General features: G+C 36.7%; 1 protein-coding gene across 2 annotated transcripts in view; it reads left to right on the top strand.

Annotated features, from left to right (window-relative positions):
• LOC136867357 (beta-galactosidase-1-like protein 2) overlaps positions 1-15754 on the top strand; it is a 212971-nt gene that overhangs the window by 136267 nt on the left and 60950 nt on the right. For both annotated transcript variants that reach the window (XM_067144526.2, XM_067144525.2), the window contains exon 5: positions 11285-11432. In XM_067144526.2, the coding sequence (XP_067000627.2) occupies positions 11285-11432 (148 nt within the window). The remainder of the gene's footprint in view (positions 1-11284; positions 11433-15754) is intronic.

Below are 15754 nucleotides of genomic sequence, written 5' to 3'. Positions count from 1 at the left end.
AAATATTTTTATGTTCAAAACTGAAATATGTGACTCACGTAAGTGAAGAAAAATCTGTTCTGTTGTTGTTGGCAGCTAATTTATCAAAACACATGGGGGGGAAAAGTAAGTATTGTTGATATCATTACTGCACAACCAGTCTTGGTTTTCAAATATACCAGCAATAAAAATTCTGATTAAATTACAATTGTTTGTAAAGATTTGATAGCCATTGTAAGTCTTCTGAACATTCTAATCTATATTTTCTCCTTTAATGGCCTTGATAAAATGTTTGCGAGTGCAAACTAATTATGAAGTTCATCTCTATTCTCTTGCAATAACTTTTGCTGTTTATGCACTTTACAATAAGGATTGAAAGAAGAGAAACAACAGCAAATAGCATTATCCCATAAAAATGTATTTACCTTGCACTTATAGAGAAACACGTGATCCATATCTAGGCATGTTGCAAGAAGGAACAATTCGAATCAATCAAGATCTTGCATAAAAGAACAATGGAAATTATTTTCAACCTACTGATGTTGACTCCTACTGCACATTTATACGAGTATTGTAACATTCTGTCACTCACTAGCCCCATCAAAAAGCTCCAGCTATCATGGTCTTTTAGCTAAAGTGTAAGTTGATACACTCCAATATTTCCTGTAAGGCTAATTCAGATATCCATGGGAACTACACTAGAAGTGCTTCAAAAATTCATGTTACACAAATACATAAGTCTGGTACAAATTCATTATGGAATTACTCTGTATATATTTTTAATACCATTTCTGATTACATAAAAGACATTCACATTGTTTACTTTCAAGCATAAACTAGTTGACTACTTTATGCCAGACACTTTTTGTGTATAATTTAGATTGCATCTACTATCTGCTGTGTGATTGAGGCACCATTATGAGCTCAATCTCAGATACCTTTGAAACAAACAAACAAACAAATATGGTACTACCATACCGTAATATTGGCAAAAGAGTTGAAGTTTACAGTCAATCAATCACCACTGATCTGCATTTGATTTTATGTAAAATCTGTCTTTGCCCAGCATTCCTGTTTAGGAAATATTTAACTTGCATCAGTTGTGGGTTAATTTATGTAACATACAAGGTCTCTCACATAAACTCAGACCGAACGCACGTTGTTTGTAATCTGTGCTATGGCAGCTGCCTCGTCCGAACTTGCGGCCATCCTGCTTTAAGCATGTATACAATCTTATATGAAATCTTTCCTGATAAAAGATGCTGGAAGTGTCATCCTTCATGGGTTATAGAGGCATTGTATCTTGTAACCAGATTCTGGCTGACAAGAGTGAGTTCTGCCACTTTTATGTTTCTGATTTCATTTGTAATGTTTTCTTTCAGTTCCTCCAATGTGTGAGGATTTGTTTGATACACTTTTTCTTTCAGTTTATCCCGCAAGTAAAAATCACGCACTGTTAGATCTGGAGAATGAGGGGGGAAACAGACCTGCACTGATCAATGTCTGCAAACACTTCTGAGATTATAAGAAGGGAATCTTCTGCTGTATGAGCAGGGGATGAATCTTGTTGAAACCACCCACGCGATATTTCTTCTCCCATTAACTGATGGAAGAATGGTGTCAAAATGTCATCTTGGTACCTCTCTGCATTTCATGTTGTCTCAAAAAAAAATAGGCCCAATTATTCATCTTGCACTAACAGCGCACCAAACACCAATCTTCCTATCATAATGAGAGACTTTATAAACGCCATTAGGATTTTCTGCACACTAATAGCGAGAGTTATAACTTTTCACACAACCAATAAGATTGAACCAGAACTTTTACATGCGAAAATACAGTGTTGCAATGATAACTGTCTCACCATGTTAACAGGTGAGAGTCAGACTGGCAACTCATGCTTGTCAGTCGAACACATGCAGGCTGCTTACAAGGTCAAGAACTAGGCGCACGCCTCCCATACTGCAGCTGCTGTAGCGCAGAGTACAAACACCGTGCGTTTGGTCTGGGTTTAAATGAGAGACCCTGTACATGATCTACATGACATATTGTAGCCTCTCTTTATCACGAGGGCAACGAGGAATGAGGTGTGCTACTACTTAAGCTACCATGTAAGACACTATGTTCCACAAAGTGTGAAACATCTTAACTTATTTTTGAACAGGTGCTCTGGGAAAAATAAAAACTACAACATGTTCAGAATGTGTGTGGTTTTGACTGACATTGGCAGATTTCAGTCAACCACTCGCAGGTTTCCTGAATGAGGACATTCATATCTACCTTACGACATAAAATCTGGTGTATTCAAGTAGAAATTAAAATCCCCTCAGGCAAGCAATTCAATGTTGAAAACATCCTAGGGATATGAGCTACGAATTTTAGGTAAATATAATAAGGTATGAGAATATATTCTTTATTTATTCCTAAAAATTACAATCCTTTTCTTAATAATCATTGTTATCCGGCCGATTAGATTAGCAGTTTGCCTTTTTCTACCACTACAAGCGCTAATGTGAGTCAATGCAGAGTTTCACTTAAGCCCTTATAACTACATTCGGTGTGGACATATTTTCAAAAAAAAAAAATCAAAAATCTCCTGAGGGTATTGAACCAAGGAACACATTACAGAAAGAACTAAGTAAATATATTTTTTTAAATGCTATTTGTTCGAGGCGTCGACCTATAGAGATCTTTTGCCCCTACTTGCACCATATGATATGAACCTGCGTGTAATTGGAATTGCAGAAGTGTAGAGTGATGAATGTGAGGAAAGCAGCGTTAAGGATGGCACAAACACCCAGTCCCCAGACCATGGATATTAATCATTTACAATAGGGAACATGCATGATCCGGGGTTTTAATTAAAAATATGCTAATCTGTTTCAAAATTTCATGCAGAAGTCAAAAATATCATCAGAATGTACAAATAATAACTCCAAACACAATAAAAATCTAAATTAAAGTACGAAAATTTCACTGACGCAAGTACGCGATCTCAATGGTCTGACGTCATCGTACAGGTTGACTGAATTAGCAGACGAAATAACACCTAGTGTGCTGTGAGAAGCAGGATACACTTTGCGTATTTCTACTTTATGTTAATGTCTGGTATAGTTAAATTCGAGGTCTATACATTGGATAATAATCTGAGTGGTATATTTTAGACTTAAAATGAATCCTGCGCAGACAGTGCAGCAGAACACTTATAAATGGTGTAGAGTTTCGATGTGCAATAGCACATCGCATACCATCCCAAACAAATTGTTTATAAATGTTCAAAAGACGCTAAAACTAGGGAGAAATGAGTTTTGGTGAGCCGGAGAAATGCTGGTGATATATCAGAAAAGTCTACAGTTTATTTTTTGACGATTTTAACATAAGATGAATTAGTTTGAACTTTCAATCACTTTTCCATGTCAGTTCTAGTGGTAAAACTTTAAATTTTAATGTATGATGCTTTAATTTAATGCTTCAATTACATATTGGAATTTATGAAAGTAATAAACAGTGCATTAATTAATGCTGATTATTAAAGTATTCTCCAAACTTAACCTATGTTTTGGGTGATCCATATCAAGGTAATAAATCGAAGGGGTTATGAACCATATTGACAGCTCTAATTCTACCAATTTATCTTGGCATGCGACAGTTATTTATGTCTTTATTGAAGAGCTTACATTTGTAAAGAAATTAGGCCTATAGCTAAATACTCTATAATATAACAAAAAATAGGCGTGTACATCATGAAAGAAAACAACGTGAATGTAACAAATGCATATCTCTACACAAAACCAGTGCTTGTCTGTTGGGGTCTTATAAGTTAACAGTGCTCAATTATAGTAATTATCATAATATTAATGAAATAAAGAACATAATTGCACTCAGGTGAAAATAGTGATGTTGGTGTTTAAAATGTTATCCAACTTAGCCTAAGTTTTAGGTAATACAAGCTAGTCAATCAACCGAAGACCATGCAGTTAGGAGCGCGCAGCTGTGAACTCGCATCCGGGAGATAGTGGGTTCGAACCCTACTGTCGGCAGCCCTGAAGATGGTTTTCTGTGGTTTCCCATTTTCACACCAGGCAAATGCTGGAGCTGTACCTAAGGCCGCGGCCACTTCCTTCCCATTCCTAGGCCTTTCCTGTCCCATCGTCGCCATAAGACCTATCTGTGACGGTGTGACGTAAAGCAAATAGCAAAATTTAAAAAAGTAAAAGTCTCAGTACCCAAAGACATTACTGTATTGAACGACTAAAATGTCACCAGGACACTTTTCTTGCCTGATGTGCTCAGCTTGTTAAACGCCAAATGTAATTAATGTTATTGGCTTTACACCCCGGTAACTATTTCTACGGTTTTCGGAGACACCGATGTGCAGGAATTTAGTCCTGCAGGAGTTCTTTTACGTGCCAGTAAATCTACCGACACGAGGCTGACGTATTTGAGCACCTTACCACCGGACTGAACCAGGAATCAAACCCACCAAGTTGGGGTCAGAAGGCCAGCACCTCAACCGTCTGAACCACTCAGCCCGACTTGTGAAAACTAGATGAAGTCATATTTATCTTTATCATGTTTAACTTTTTCCCTCCACCAAGATATTTAATGTTTTTCTTTCACGGGCCCAGGAAGTGTGAAGGCCAGTTGTCCCAACCATAAATATATATATATATATATTTTTTTTGGGAATGATAGATTATAGCCCACTGGGCGAGTTGGCCGTGCGCATAGAGGCGCGCGGCTGTGAGCTTGCATCCGGGAGATAGTAGGTTCGAATCCACTATCGGTAGCCCTGAAGATGGTTTTCCGTGGTTTCCCATTTTCACACCAGGCAAATGCTGGGGCTGTACCTTAATTAAGGCCACGGCCGCTTCCTTCCAACTCCTAGGCCTTTCCTATCCCATCGTCGCCATAAGACCTATCTGTGTCGGTGCGACGTAAAGCCCCTAGCAAAAAAAAAAAAAAAAGATTATAGCCCTATAGTACTATGATCTTTCTTTCTTTCTTTCTTAATCAGTTTATCCTTCAGGGTTGGTTTTCCCTTGGACTCAGCGAGGGATTTCACCTCTACCGCTTCAAGGGCAGTATCCTGGAACGTAAGACTTTGGGTATGGTGATACAACTGGTGAGGAGGGCAATTACCTCGCCCAGGTGGCCTCACCTGCTATGCTCAACAGAGGCCTTGTTGGATGGGAAGATCGGAAGGGGTAGACAAGGAAGAGGGAAGGAAATGGCCGTGGCCTTAGGTGCCTGGAGGAGAAGTGGGAAAATACTAAAAACCACTTCGAGGATGGCTGAGGTGGGATTCGAAACCCCTCTACTCAGTTGACCTCCCAAGGCTGAGTAGAACCCGCTCCAGCCCTCGTACTATTTGTTTTCAACTTTCATGGGAGAACCGGGAATCGAAACCGGGCCTCCGCGGATGGCAGCTAATCACATTAACCACTACACCACAGAGGCGGACTAGTACTATAATGCTACCTATATGTTTATGTTAGTGCTGAAATCCGATTTCTTACTTTACTAATGCTGAAAGCCCAAAAATGAAATGTTATTCTTTAATATGGGAATCAGTTTAGAAGGAAATGTTGAAAGTGATGTGATTTCTATCCAGGTTCGTTGTTATCCTAATACTATGAGTTACAGTACATTGCACGCATATAAAAGACGCCACTTACAAACTTGCTTTTTATCCGCGAATTTCTGCGGCCACAAAAGTCACTATTTTTCAAGAATGATGACATCTGCACATGGTAGTTCGTCTGAATGTGCTGTTTTGAACCTTTCTTCTGTCATTTTGAAGTTATTCGCGATCATGAATAATAAACAATTGGCTTTTAGCAACGGCTGATGCACAATGGCTGGTAGAGCTGCATGCAGTACTGGATCGTGACGTCACAGTGTGCCGCTTACATCAGAGGTCTTTTCATTCGCCTTGCGGAAAGGCTCTTAAATATTTTTTAATGGTAGAAAACAAGGCAACTTACCACAATGTAATATGTTTACGTACTATTTCATTGGTGTGCTTTTCAAAAAAATATTTTTGAAAATTATGCATCTTCCCTATTAAAAATGTAAATAAGTTAATTTGGCTAGGATTTGAATCATAAAGAAAACGAGTAAAGAAAGAAGCGATTTTAGGCTGTTTTGCCGGAACTGCATTTAGGTCGGAAGTGATTTTCAAAATTTGTTTTTTAGTTTGATAGAGCTATCCAAAACTCTCAATTTGAAACCTTTCCGGGCCCTTTAGCCCTTCAACTTTCGGCACAATTGAGGAAATTGCTTAATTTTAACGTTTTTTTGTAGTATGGGGACCCCTACTTAATCTACTAAGAAATGTTTTCAACATTGAAACTGTTGATGTATTATATACCCTCAAAGATTATGTAGGCTACCTAGAGATGAAAGCCAATAATTATGAAATTCGATAAGGTAATAAATTTTGATGAATGGTCACCATTCTTGTTCAAGAAGACTACAACTCCCTAGAAGCCAGAAACAACCATTTGACCTATGACATTTAAAAAATTCAAATACAATAGCAGCCAGACTGGAGTGATTCAAGCATCTGTCTATCAATAATGATCTAATGGTTGTAGCAGAGATCTCATGGTATTGTTACCCACAATGATGGGTTTTAAATGTACTGTTTAGCACAAATTATTCCATTTCAGCTACATGAGTTTCAGCTTGATTGAAAGCAATCTTCAGCCTATAAACAAAACAAAATTATCATGCTAACTTTTGTGCAAAATGCAGACTCTATAGAATTGTCTTATAAACTAAGCTGCATATAAATGTCAAACATTAAATTAAGAAATACATTTTGAAAACCGCTGAACAAACCTTCCGTAGTGTGAACATTAGATATCAAAACAAGTTACATACGAATGAGAATAGAGTACCGGAACTAAGTTAATAACAGAGTGTTCTCTTGGTTATTTTTTATACACTTTTGTATTTCTATAATTTCTATAATTTAATATGGAGCCCTTGGTTTCAATGTGAAGAATTTTGAGATGCTGATATGGATTGAAGGAATGATTGGAGAACTGTGACTTTATGCTATTTCTATGATCTAATATGTTCTTTCGTTCTGATTTTAAAGTTTCGCCCTGTCAATCCACGTAAACAGAGTGCAGTGAATGGAATTCGAGAGGACAAATTGGGGCAAATATTTGTTTATAGGAAGAGGAGTTAGGGATTGGAATAATTTACCACATGAGATAGTTACAATAAATAAACTTTTTAATGTCCACCTATTCAATACAATGATAATGTTGTTATATAGATGTAATTACAACATACTAATTATATACAGTACTAGTTTCGACGCATATTTGCGTCTTCTTCAGCTGTACAAAGAAACAGAAAATAGGCAAATTATATAAAATTCATGATAGACCTTAAATTGTGCGTAATATAAAACCCTGTGATGTCCACAATAAAAACAATGACACCTAGTAAAAACTTGTTGAACAAGTAGAAGACTTGCGAGTCAAACATATACTGAACAGTTCTCAAGTTGATTGATGTCCCTGTGGACATACAGTAGTGAGTTCAGTAAATTTGGTGAGCTGTTTACAATAATAAAACATTTTGTGTCCATTCAACTAACCTAGGTGTAACCTAGTTTTATCCAGCATTATTCACGATTTTTAAAATGTCTCTGCAGATTATGAACCATACTTGAATGGACTCAAAATGTTTTATTATTGTAAACAGCTCACCAAATTTACTGAACTCACTACTGTATGTCCACAGGGACATCAATCAACTTGAGAACTGTTCAGTATATGTTTGACTCACAAGTCTTTTACTTGTTCAACAAGTGTTCACTAGGTGTCATTTTTGATGTAGATATCATAGGGTTTTATATTACGCACAATTTAAGGTCTTTCATGAGTTTTATATAATTTGCCTATTTTCCATTTCTTTGTACAGCTGAAGATGACGCAAAAATGCATCGAAACTAGTACTGTACTATATAACAACATTATCATTGTATTGAATAGGTGGACATTAAAAAGTTTATTTATTGTAATTCTCAGTTCAATACGGACAAAAAATGAAATTTCTTACGTTAACAGGAGATAGTTGATAAATTTTGAACTTCTTTGAAATCAAACACTAGGTAAACAACAAAATAAGGAATCTGCCACTTGGGTGACTGCCCTAAACAGAGCAGTGGTGATTAATTGGCAAACTGAAAAAGGAGAATGCTCAGTAGTGGAGTCCATTTTTAGCAATGTGTGGAAAAACCTTGTTAGTATGGGAAAGATTGGGGAAGATATGATGATGATTTGGAATGACCCCAAAACAAAAGTTTGAGAAAGTTTGGTACCAAAAGAAGTTGGAAGGAAATCATAAAAATTATAGAAGAAACTTTTAAATTCCACAAGATGGTTGAAATAGAAGTTGGACGGAGACAGGGAAGAGTATTGTCACCTTTCTGTTTATAATATAGCGATATGCAGCTCACCGGCCTCTCACCACTGGGATCTGTGGTTCAAATCCTGGTCACTCCATATGAGATTTGTGCTGGACAAAGTGGAGGCAGGACAGGTTTTCCTCCGGGTACTCTGGTTTTCCCTATCATCTTTCATTCCAGCAACACACTCCAAATATCATTTCATTTCATCTGTCAGTCATTAATCATTGCCCCAGAGGAGTGCAATAGGCTTCGGCAGCTGGCACAATTCTTATCCTCGCTGCTAGATGGGGGCCTCATTCATTCAATTCCTGACCTGCTCAAATGACTGGAAACAGGCTGTGGATTTTCAATATAATGATATGGAACAGCATATGTAGGTACAAGAATGAACACAAATATTAAAATGATATTATGATTTTTTTCTAGTTGCTTTACGTCGCACCGACACAGATAGGTCTTATGGCGATGAGATATTATGATTATGTCTAAGGACAGCTTGATGCACTAAATTGAAAATGAACAATGAAAAATTGTGATTAATATGGAGAAAATCAAAATGATGGTTATGACAAGATGAGACAAACAGGAGAAGGAATAGAAATCAGACCAAGATATTGAGTTCTAAAGAGCGAATACAGTACTTAGACATAGAATTAATGGAGTATTCAAACTGGATATTGGTCGAGCATATATCAGTGGAAGCTAAGGAAATAATATTGTATGATAGATTCAAGAAACAATTGCATCTTTCAGTCACAGAGATGTTACACCAGTCTGACAGTATTGACTCGTGCTCATAGATCCATTAATATGTTGCCATTAGTTGTATCACTGGAGCCTAAGTATCTAAACCTAGAAATCTTCAGGAGTGGAGTGCTAACGTCAAAGACTGTGCCATCTTTCTGGGTGCCATACTCCAGATACTCAATCTTTATGAGATCAAGCCACAGCCTAAATATATCAAATCCTTATCTTCTACTCTCTGATCAAGCACTTAATTGCACTGTGTCTCACTGGACATAAAATTCAATGTCAAGAGGTTTTCAGGGATGGAGAACTATTAATCTGCAGTAACTGTGTCCATGCAGACAATGAACTGGAGTGGCAGTAGGTTGAATTTTCCATGGATACATACCTATTATGTTCTAGTCAATGTGTACACATCATAGGCACTCTCAGTTCCCTCCAGATCCTCATATTAGTCCACTTTTTCAACTGTAACTGCTTGCTTGATGGTGGATTTGATCAGGTAGCACTTGGCTAGGTTGGTATCAGTCTGAACCATTGATACTTAGTTCTTTAGGGCAGTCTTCTAGGGATTTTAGTGCACACTTACCCCCCCATTCTATCACCATATTTGCTTGTCTCTAAAATTCCTTCTAATGTTATCATGCCCACAAAATCAAGTGCACTTGCTTCTCACGCTAATTGATCAGTATTCTCTTTCTTTCTTTTCTTGTCTGTGTTCAGACAAACTTTCACTTTCTAGAAATTAGGAGCTGGAATGGCTATGTCATTTGCTTACAACAGATGAATTGGATCCTGAACAATGCTACACTTACGCAGGTTGTTGGAATTGCCTGGAAGAAAACCTCGCTTCTGCAGGTTGTTGGTCTTGGTATAACTGGGCTCTCAAGTTCAATGGAAGTGTACCAATAATGTTCATAAAGAGATTTCTTGAATGTTTGTCTCAGATATTGTTGAGTCAGATGAGTGGGTAGAGGTGAAGGTAGATGTCAAGGACAAAGTGCTTTTACAAGGGAGCAATATTGTCAGGAGGAATAAATATGGAAACCATGTTCCAGATCTCTTCTCTGCACCAGCCAGTAGTCATTTTGCATATTGCTGCTGTACTGCATGACGAGATATGATTAACATTTCTCGTAGGACATATTAGTCAGCGCTAGGTCACATACTTGAACTCATTTAGGAAAAGGCTAGGAAAACAACAGATAGGGAATCTGCCACCTGGGCGACTGCCCTAAATGCAGATCAGTATTGATTGATTGATTGATTGATTGATTGATTGATTGATTGATTGATTGATTGATTGATTGATTGATTGATTGATTGATTGATTGATTGATTGATTGATTGATTGATTGATTGATTGATTGATCATTCTTCAGCTTCATTTAGTTGGCTGTTTCTGCAACATCCATGCACGTGGTTGAAACCATCGCATGATCTTACAACATTGCAACTCTGATTGCCACTGATTAGCAGAGGCTTGCCAGCTTTCTATGCCTTATGGTCAGACCAGAATTCTTGCTCCTCAACCAGGCATCCTACTGAAGTATATAGCAGGAATGAGGCACATACTGTTGACCCAGAGATGATCTAGATTCTCGTTATGGAATTGGATATACTGCTTACTTTGCTGATGCTGTCTCACAAATTGGTTACAGGTGACAACTGCTACTCCATTTTAACTAGATGTTGTAGTTGTAACCTTCATAAATATTACACTCATATTGCACTTTTATTCATCTCTTGAATGCTGACAATATAAATCCAGTATTGCTTGCATGAAGAACAACTCACAACTTCTTCTATATTATGTGTAAATAATGAGTGTTGCAAATCCAGTGATTTGTTCTTGCATCTTTAGCCTGCTGCAACCTTGAGCCTCTCCAGTTACTCACCTTAATTGGTTGGAGTCAGAATGAATTGCCTGAAGACAATGCCCTATATGAAATTGTTTCTAAAATAGCCTATACTGTAATTACTTTGTAGTGGAAGAATGATAACACCCATTACACATTCAGATCTATAGTTCTGACTCATTCCTGTCATTTGAAAATAATAATAATATTACATTTCCAATGTTTGCTAGATTTTGTAGGATTTCCTTTGTCTTCTATGTTACAGATTGAGAATGAATATGGCTCATTTGATGTATGGGACAAAGTATACTTGAACTTATTGAAGAATCTGATGAATGACAATGGGATTACAAGTATGTTCTATACTTCAGACTCTCCAACAGCCAGTGGTGATCGAGGAGCCTTACCTGGTGGTAAGCTTCTAGTATGACTAATTCTTTTCTTCTATGAACATGAAATTCTGTCAATCATAGAAACATATACAGTACTCCTTTTTTTGCATGTGAGTGTACCTTAAATCCTCTAATTTATTCAAATTGTTGTCATCATCATCATCAATTTGGAGGTGATGGCTTGCCATTGCAGCCAACTTTCTGTGTCCATTGTCAGCATCTTCATCGCCTCATAGGAGCTGCATTTCATTTGTATGATAGGGTTCTTGATGTAAACTTTTCCTTCCATGATACTGCAAAGGAAACTGTTGTCTCATTAAGTCCAAACAATTTCACCTTCTTTTTCTCTATTTCTCTGATGAGACTTCTCTTTTCATTTTCTTCTCTCAGTACTATGGTGTTACTTTTTCTTTCAGTCCAGCTTGTTCGGTTTAATAGTCTCCAAAACCACATCTCAGCTGCTTCTAGTCTGTCCCTTTCTTGTTTTCCCAGGATCTATGTTTCACTCCCATATGTTAGAATACTCCAAACACATTTAATAAACATTTTTCTGGTCTCAAGATTTAAGTTTTTATTAATTAACAGATTATTTTTATTTTTAAATGTATTCTTAGCCATACCTATCTTCTTTTTTTAATGTACCTCATGCTTTGGTTAACATTAGTGTTGATCAGAGCCTGGATTTTGATGACCTAATAAATTCCCAAAAACGACCTAAAAAAATTGAAAAACGACAGAAACAGTTCTTAAAATTATTCCAAGAATTCAAACAAGATATTGTTTACTGAGAACTGTATTTTTTATACATGTCTAAGAAGAAGAAATAATAATAATAATAATAATAATAATAATAATAATAAATTATTTGCGTATGGACCCTGTTGGATCACGCATTACATTTATGATTCACCTTTCTAACAGACCATATTGCTTTCATTCTTTCGCTGTGTGCCTGTTTTCTTTCTTCTGACCACTTAGTCCCCGATCTTTTAGGGACTTCATTCTCTGGCTTTACTACCCATCTATGTATCTTGTGACAGTAAGTGTTTCTGTCCACTATTTCTGATGGTTCTATCTGGGCCTTTTCCAGATCATTTTTGACATCTTGTATCCATGGTACGTTCTTCAGTTTTTCGGTATATGTCAAAATCTTGTGGGTTAGCCTTGAAGACAATAGTCTGTGAACGTGTCCATAGAATTTCAGTCTTCATTTCCTGACGTCTGCGGCAAGGTTAGACAGTCTTTCCGTAGCTTTGTGTGACTTGAGCCTATACCCTTCTTCCTTTTTATCTGGGCCTAGAATTTTCATCAAGATCTTCCTTTCCTCCTTCAAGATGTTTTCCAGATCACCTTTATTATTAAGAACCAAGATTTTCTTGCATACAGCACTTCAGGCTTAATCACCGTATTATAATGTTTGATTTTTGTGTGTGTGGACATGCACTTCTTGTTGTAGATGTCACGGGTTCTCCAATAGGCTCTTTTGAGTTTTTGTAATAAAACTTTCTGTGCTTCCTTTTCCAACCCTGTTGGTTCTAGGATCTCACCGAGATATTTAAAGTATGGAACTCGTTTGATGTGTCCATATTTTGTTTGTAATTCCTGAATATCGAATTTAGTGCAAATAAACTTGGTTTTCTCGAATGAGATTTTTATTCCAGTTTTCTCAGCGCATTCCTTGAAGATTTCAATCTGTTTGATCGCTGAAATATCACTGTCTGTTAGTATCACTAGGTCGTCTGTGAAAGCTGAACAACTGACCATAATGTCATCGTTCTTTCAGCCAAGTTGAATGGGTTTCCAGTGCTTCTGAACTTTTAATTCCTTCTCCCATTCCCGAATGACTTTGTCTAGAACAAGATTGAAAAGCAGTGGTGACAGTCCGTCACCCTGTCGCATGCCGGTCTTAATGGCAAAGGGCTCTGATACTTCACCCATGAATTTCACTTTTGACTTTGTGTCCATGAGTGTTTCCTTGATGAGTCTTAATGTCTTTGGGTCAAGCCCTTGTTCTTCTAAGATGTTAAAGAGAGACTGTCGATCGACCGAATCGTACGCTTTCTTGAAGTCGACGAAACTACAAATAATCGGAGAGTTTCGGGTTGCTCTATATTTCAATATCGTCTTCAAGTTAAAAATTTGTTCAACACAGGACCGCCCAGGTCGGAAACCGGCTTGATATTCTCCAATTTTGTGTTCAAGCTGTTCTTGTACTCTTTGAAGAAGACACGCGGAGAGAATCTTGTAGGTGACTTGAACGAGAGAAATCCCTCTGTAGTTATTTACATCGGTTTTGTCACCTTTCTTGTGTACCGGATGGATAAGTGCACATTTCCATTCTTCAGGTAGCTTTTCTTTTTTCCAGATGTCCATGATTATTAGTGTGACCTCCTCAAGTGTATTGGGCCTATGTTCTTTAAGAGTTCTGCAACTATAATAATAATAATAATAATAATAATAATAATAATAATAATAATAATAATAATACATCCACTCCACAAAAAAGGTAATAAACAGGATGTTAATAACTACAGAGGAATATCTTTATTAGCAGTGGCATATAAAATATTTTCCAAGATTTTATTAAACAGAGTAGAAACAACACTAGACAATCATTTAGGTGAATATCAAGGTGGTTTCAGGAAAGGAAGATCATGCTCAGAACAAATATTTAATCTTAACTCAATAATTCGCCACAGGTTACTTAATTCAAAGGACATTGTAGTCATGTTTGTAGATTTCAAAAAGGCTTTTGATTTTGTTGACAGAGAAACAATATATAAAATAATTCGAGAATTTGGCATAAAGTCTAAACTGGTAAATCTAATCCGTGAAACACTTACAGACACAGTCTCTAAAGTGAAATTTCTGGGAGGGATATCACAGCCTTTCAAAATAAAAACTGGTGTACGACAAGGCGACGGACTATCCCCAATTCTTTTTAATTGTGTCCTAGAGAAAATAGTGAGAATTTGGAACGAAAAACTTATTGAACTCAACATTTCACCGATAAGGTTAGGAAGAGGAAACAAAAGGATCAAAATAAATTGTCTTGCATTTACAGATGACTTTGCAATACTTTCTGAAAATGTGACATCTGCTATAATCCAAGTAAATGTCTTGGAAAGAATCACCAGCAGAACTGGCTTAAGAATTTCTGCAGAAAAAACAAAATTTTTAACAAATATTTGGGATGCACCAAAATTTCTGAAAACAGATATTGGCCAAATAGAGAGGGTAAAAAAATTCAAATATCTAGGGGAAATAATCCAAGAAAATGGTTTAGAAAAATCTGCAGTAGAGGAGAGGGTACATAAAATGGAGAGAGCTTATGGTGTCACCAAAGATATCTACAATAATAGATGCCTATCCAAAAATGCAAAAATAAGGCATTACAACACAGTAGTGAAGCCAGAATGCCTATATGCAAGCGAATGTCTGGCATTAAACTATAATTTAGATAAACTAGAAATACTAGAAAGGCGAATCATGAGGAAAATATTAGGCCCACAAAACACAGCAGAAGGTTGGAAATTACGAAGTAATGCTGAAATATATCAAAAAATTAGAAAATATATCAGATGTAATGACGAAAAGGAGACTTATGTTTTTTGGACATTTATATTGAATGCAAGATAGTAGATTAACCAGTAAGATTTTCAGATATTTGTGGGGTAAGAAATCAACGACAAGATGGGTCAATGAAGTAAGAAAGGATTTAGAAGAAAACAACATAACAACAGAAGAAATAAATAATAGAGAAGGCTTTCGGGAAAAAGTATTGAAAATAGAAGGATTCCAAGGTAGGAAAGTAAAAAAGACTGGTTCAAAGTGGTCTGAAGACAGAAAGAAGAAACATAGTGAACAGATGAAAGTGTACTGGAAGAAAAGGAAAGGACAAAGAAGAAGGAATTGAAATTGGCACGTGGTCCTCTGGTGGCCCATTCGAAAGAATGATGATGATTATGATGATGATGATGATGATGATGATGATGATGATGATATAATAATAATAATAATAATAATAATAATAATAATAATAATAATAATAATAATAATAATAATCCCTGTTCTTTAGGTTTTGCATGTATTACAGTAAAAAATATCACTGAATATCTGCATGCCAGTGGCGTATACTGAAGGCTACCAAGGCTATCGGTGAAGCCCAAACCTCAAATGAGAATGATGGAAATTTAGAGCACATTATGATGTAAGCATCTGACACCTTGTTCCATTTACAAAACTTGAAAGCCAAGCCAAGCCAAACCAAACCAAACCAAACCAAAACCTAGTACACAACAGCTCTGAAGGGCCTTGGCCTACCAAGATGCTCAGCCCGAAGG

This window comes from Anabrus simplex, chromosome 3 (genome assembly GCF_040414725.1).
Source record: "Anabrus simplex isolate iqAnaSimp1 chromosome 3, ASM4041472v1, whole genome shotgun sequence".
In the NCBI taxonomy this organism is placed as follows: Eukaryota; Metazoa; Arthropoda; class Insecta; order Orthoptera; family Tettigoniidae; genus Anabrus; species Anabrus simplex.
This window is presented reverse-complemented; position numbering and strand designations above follow the sequence as displayed.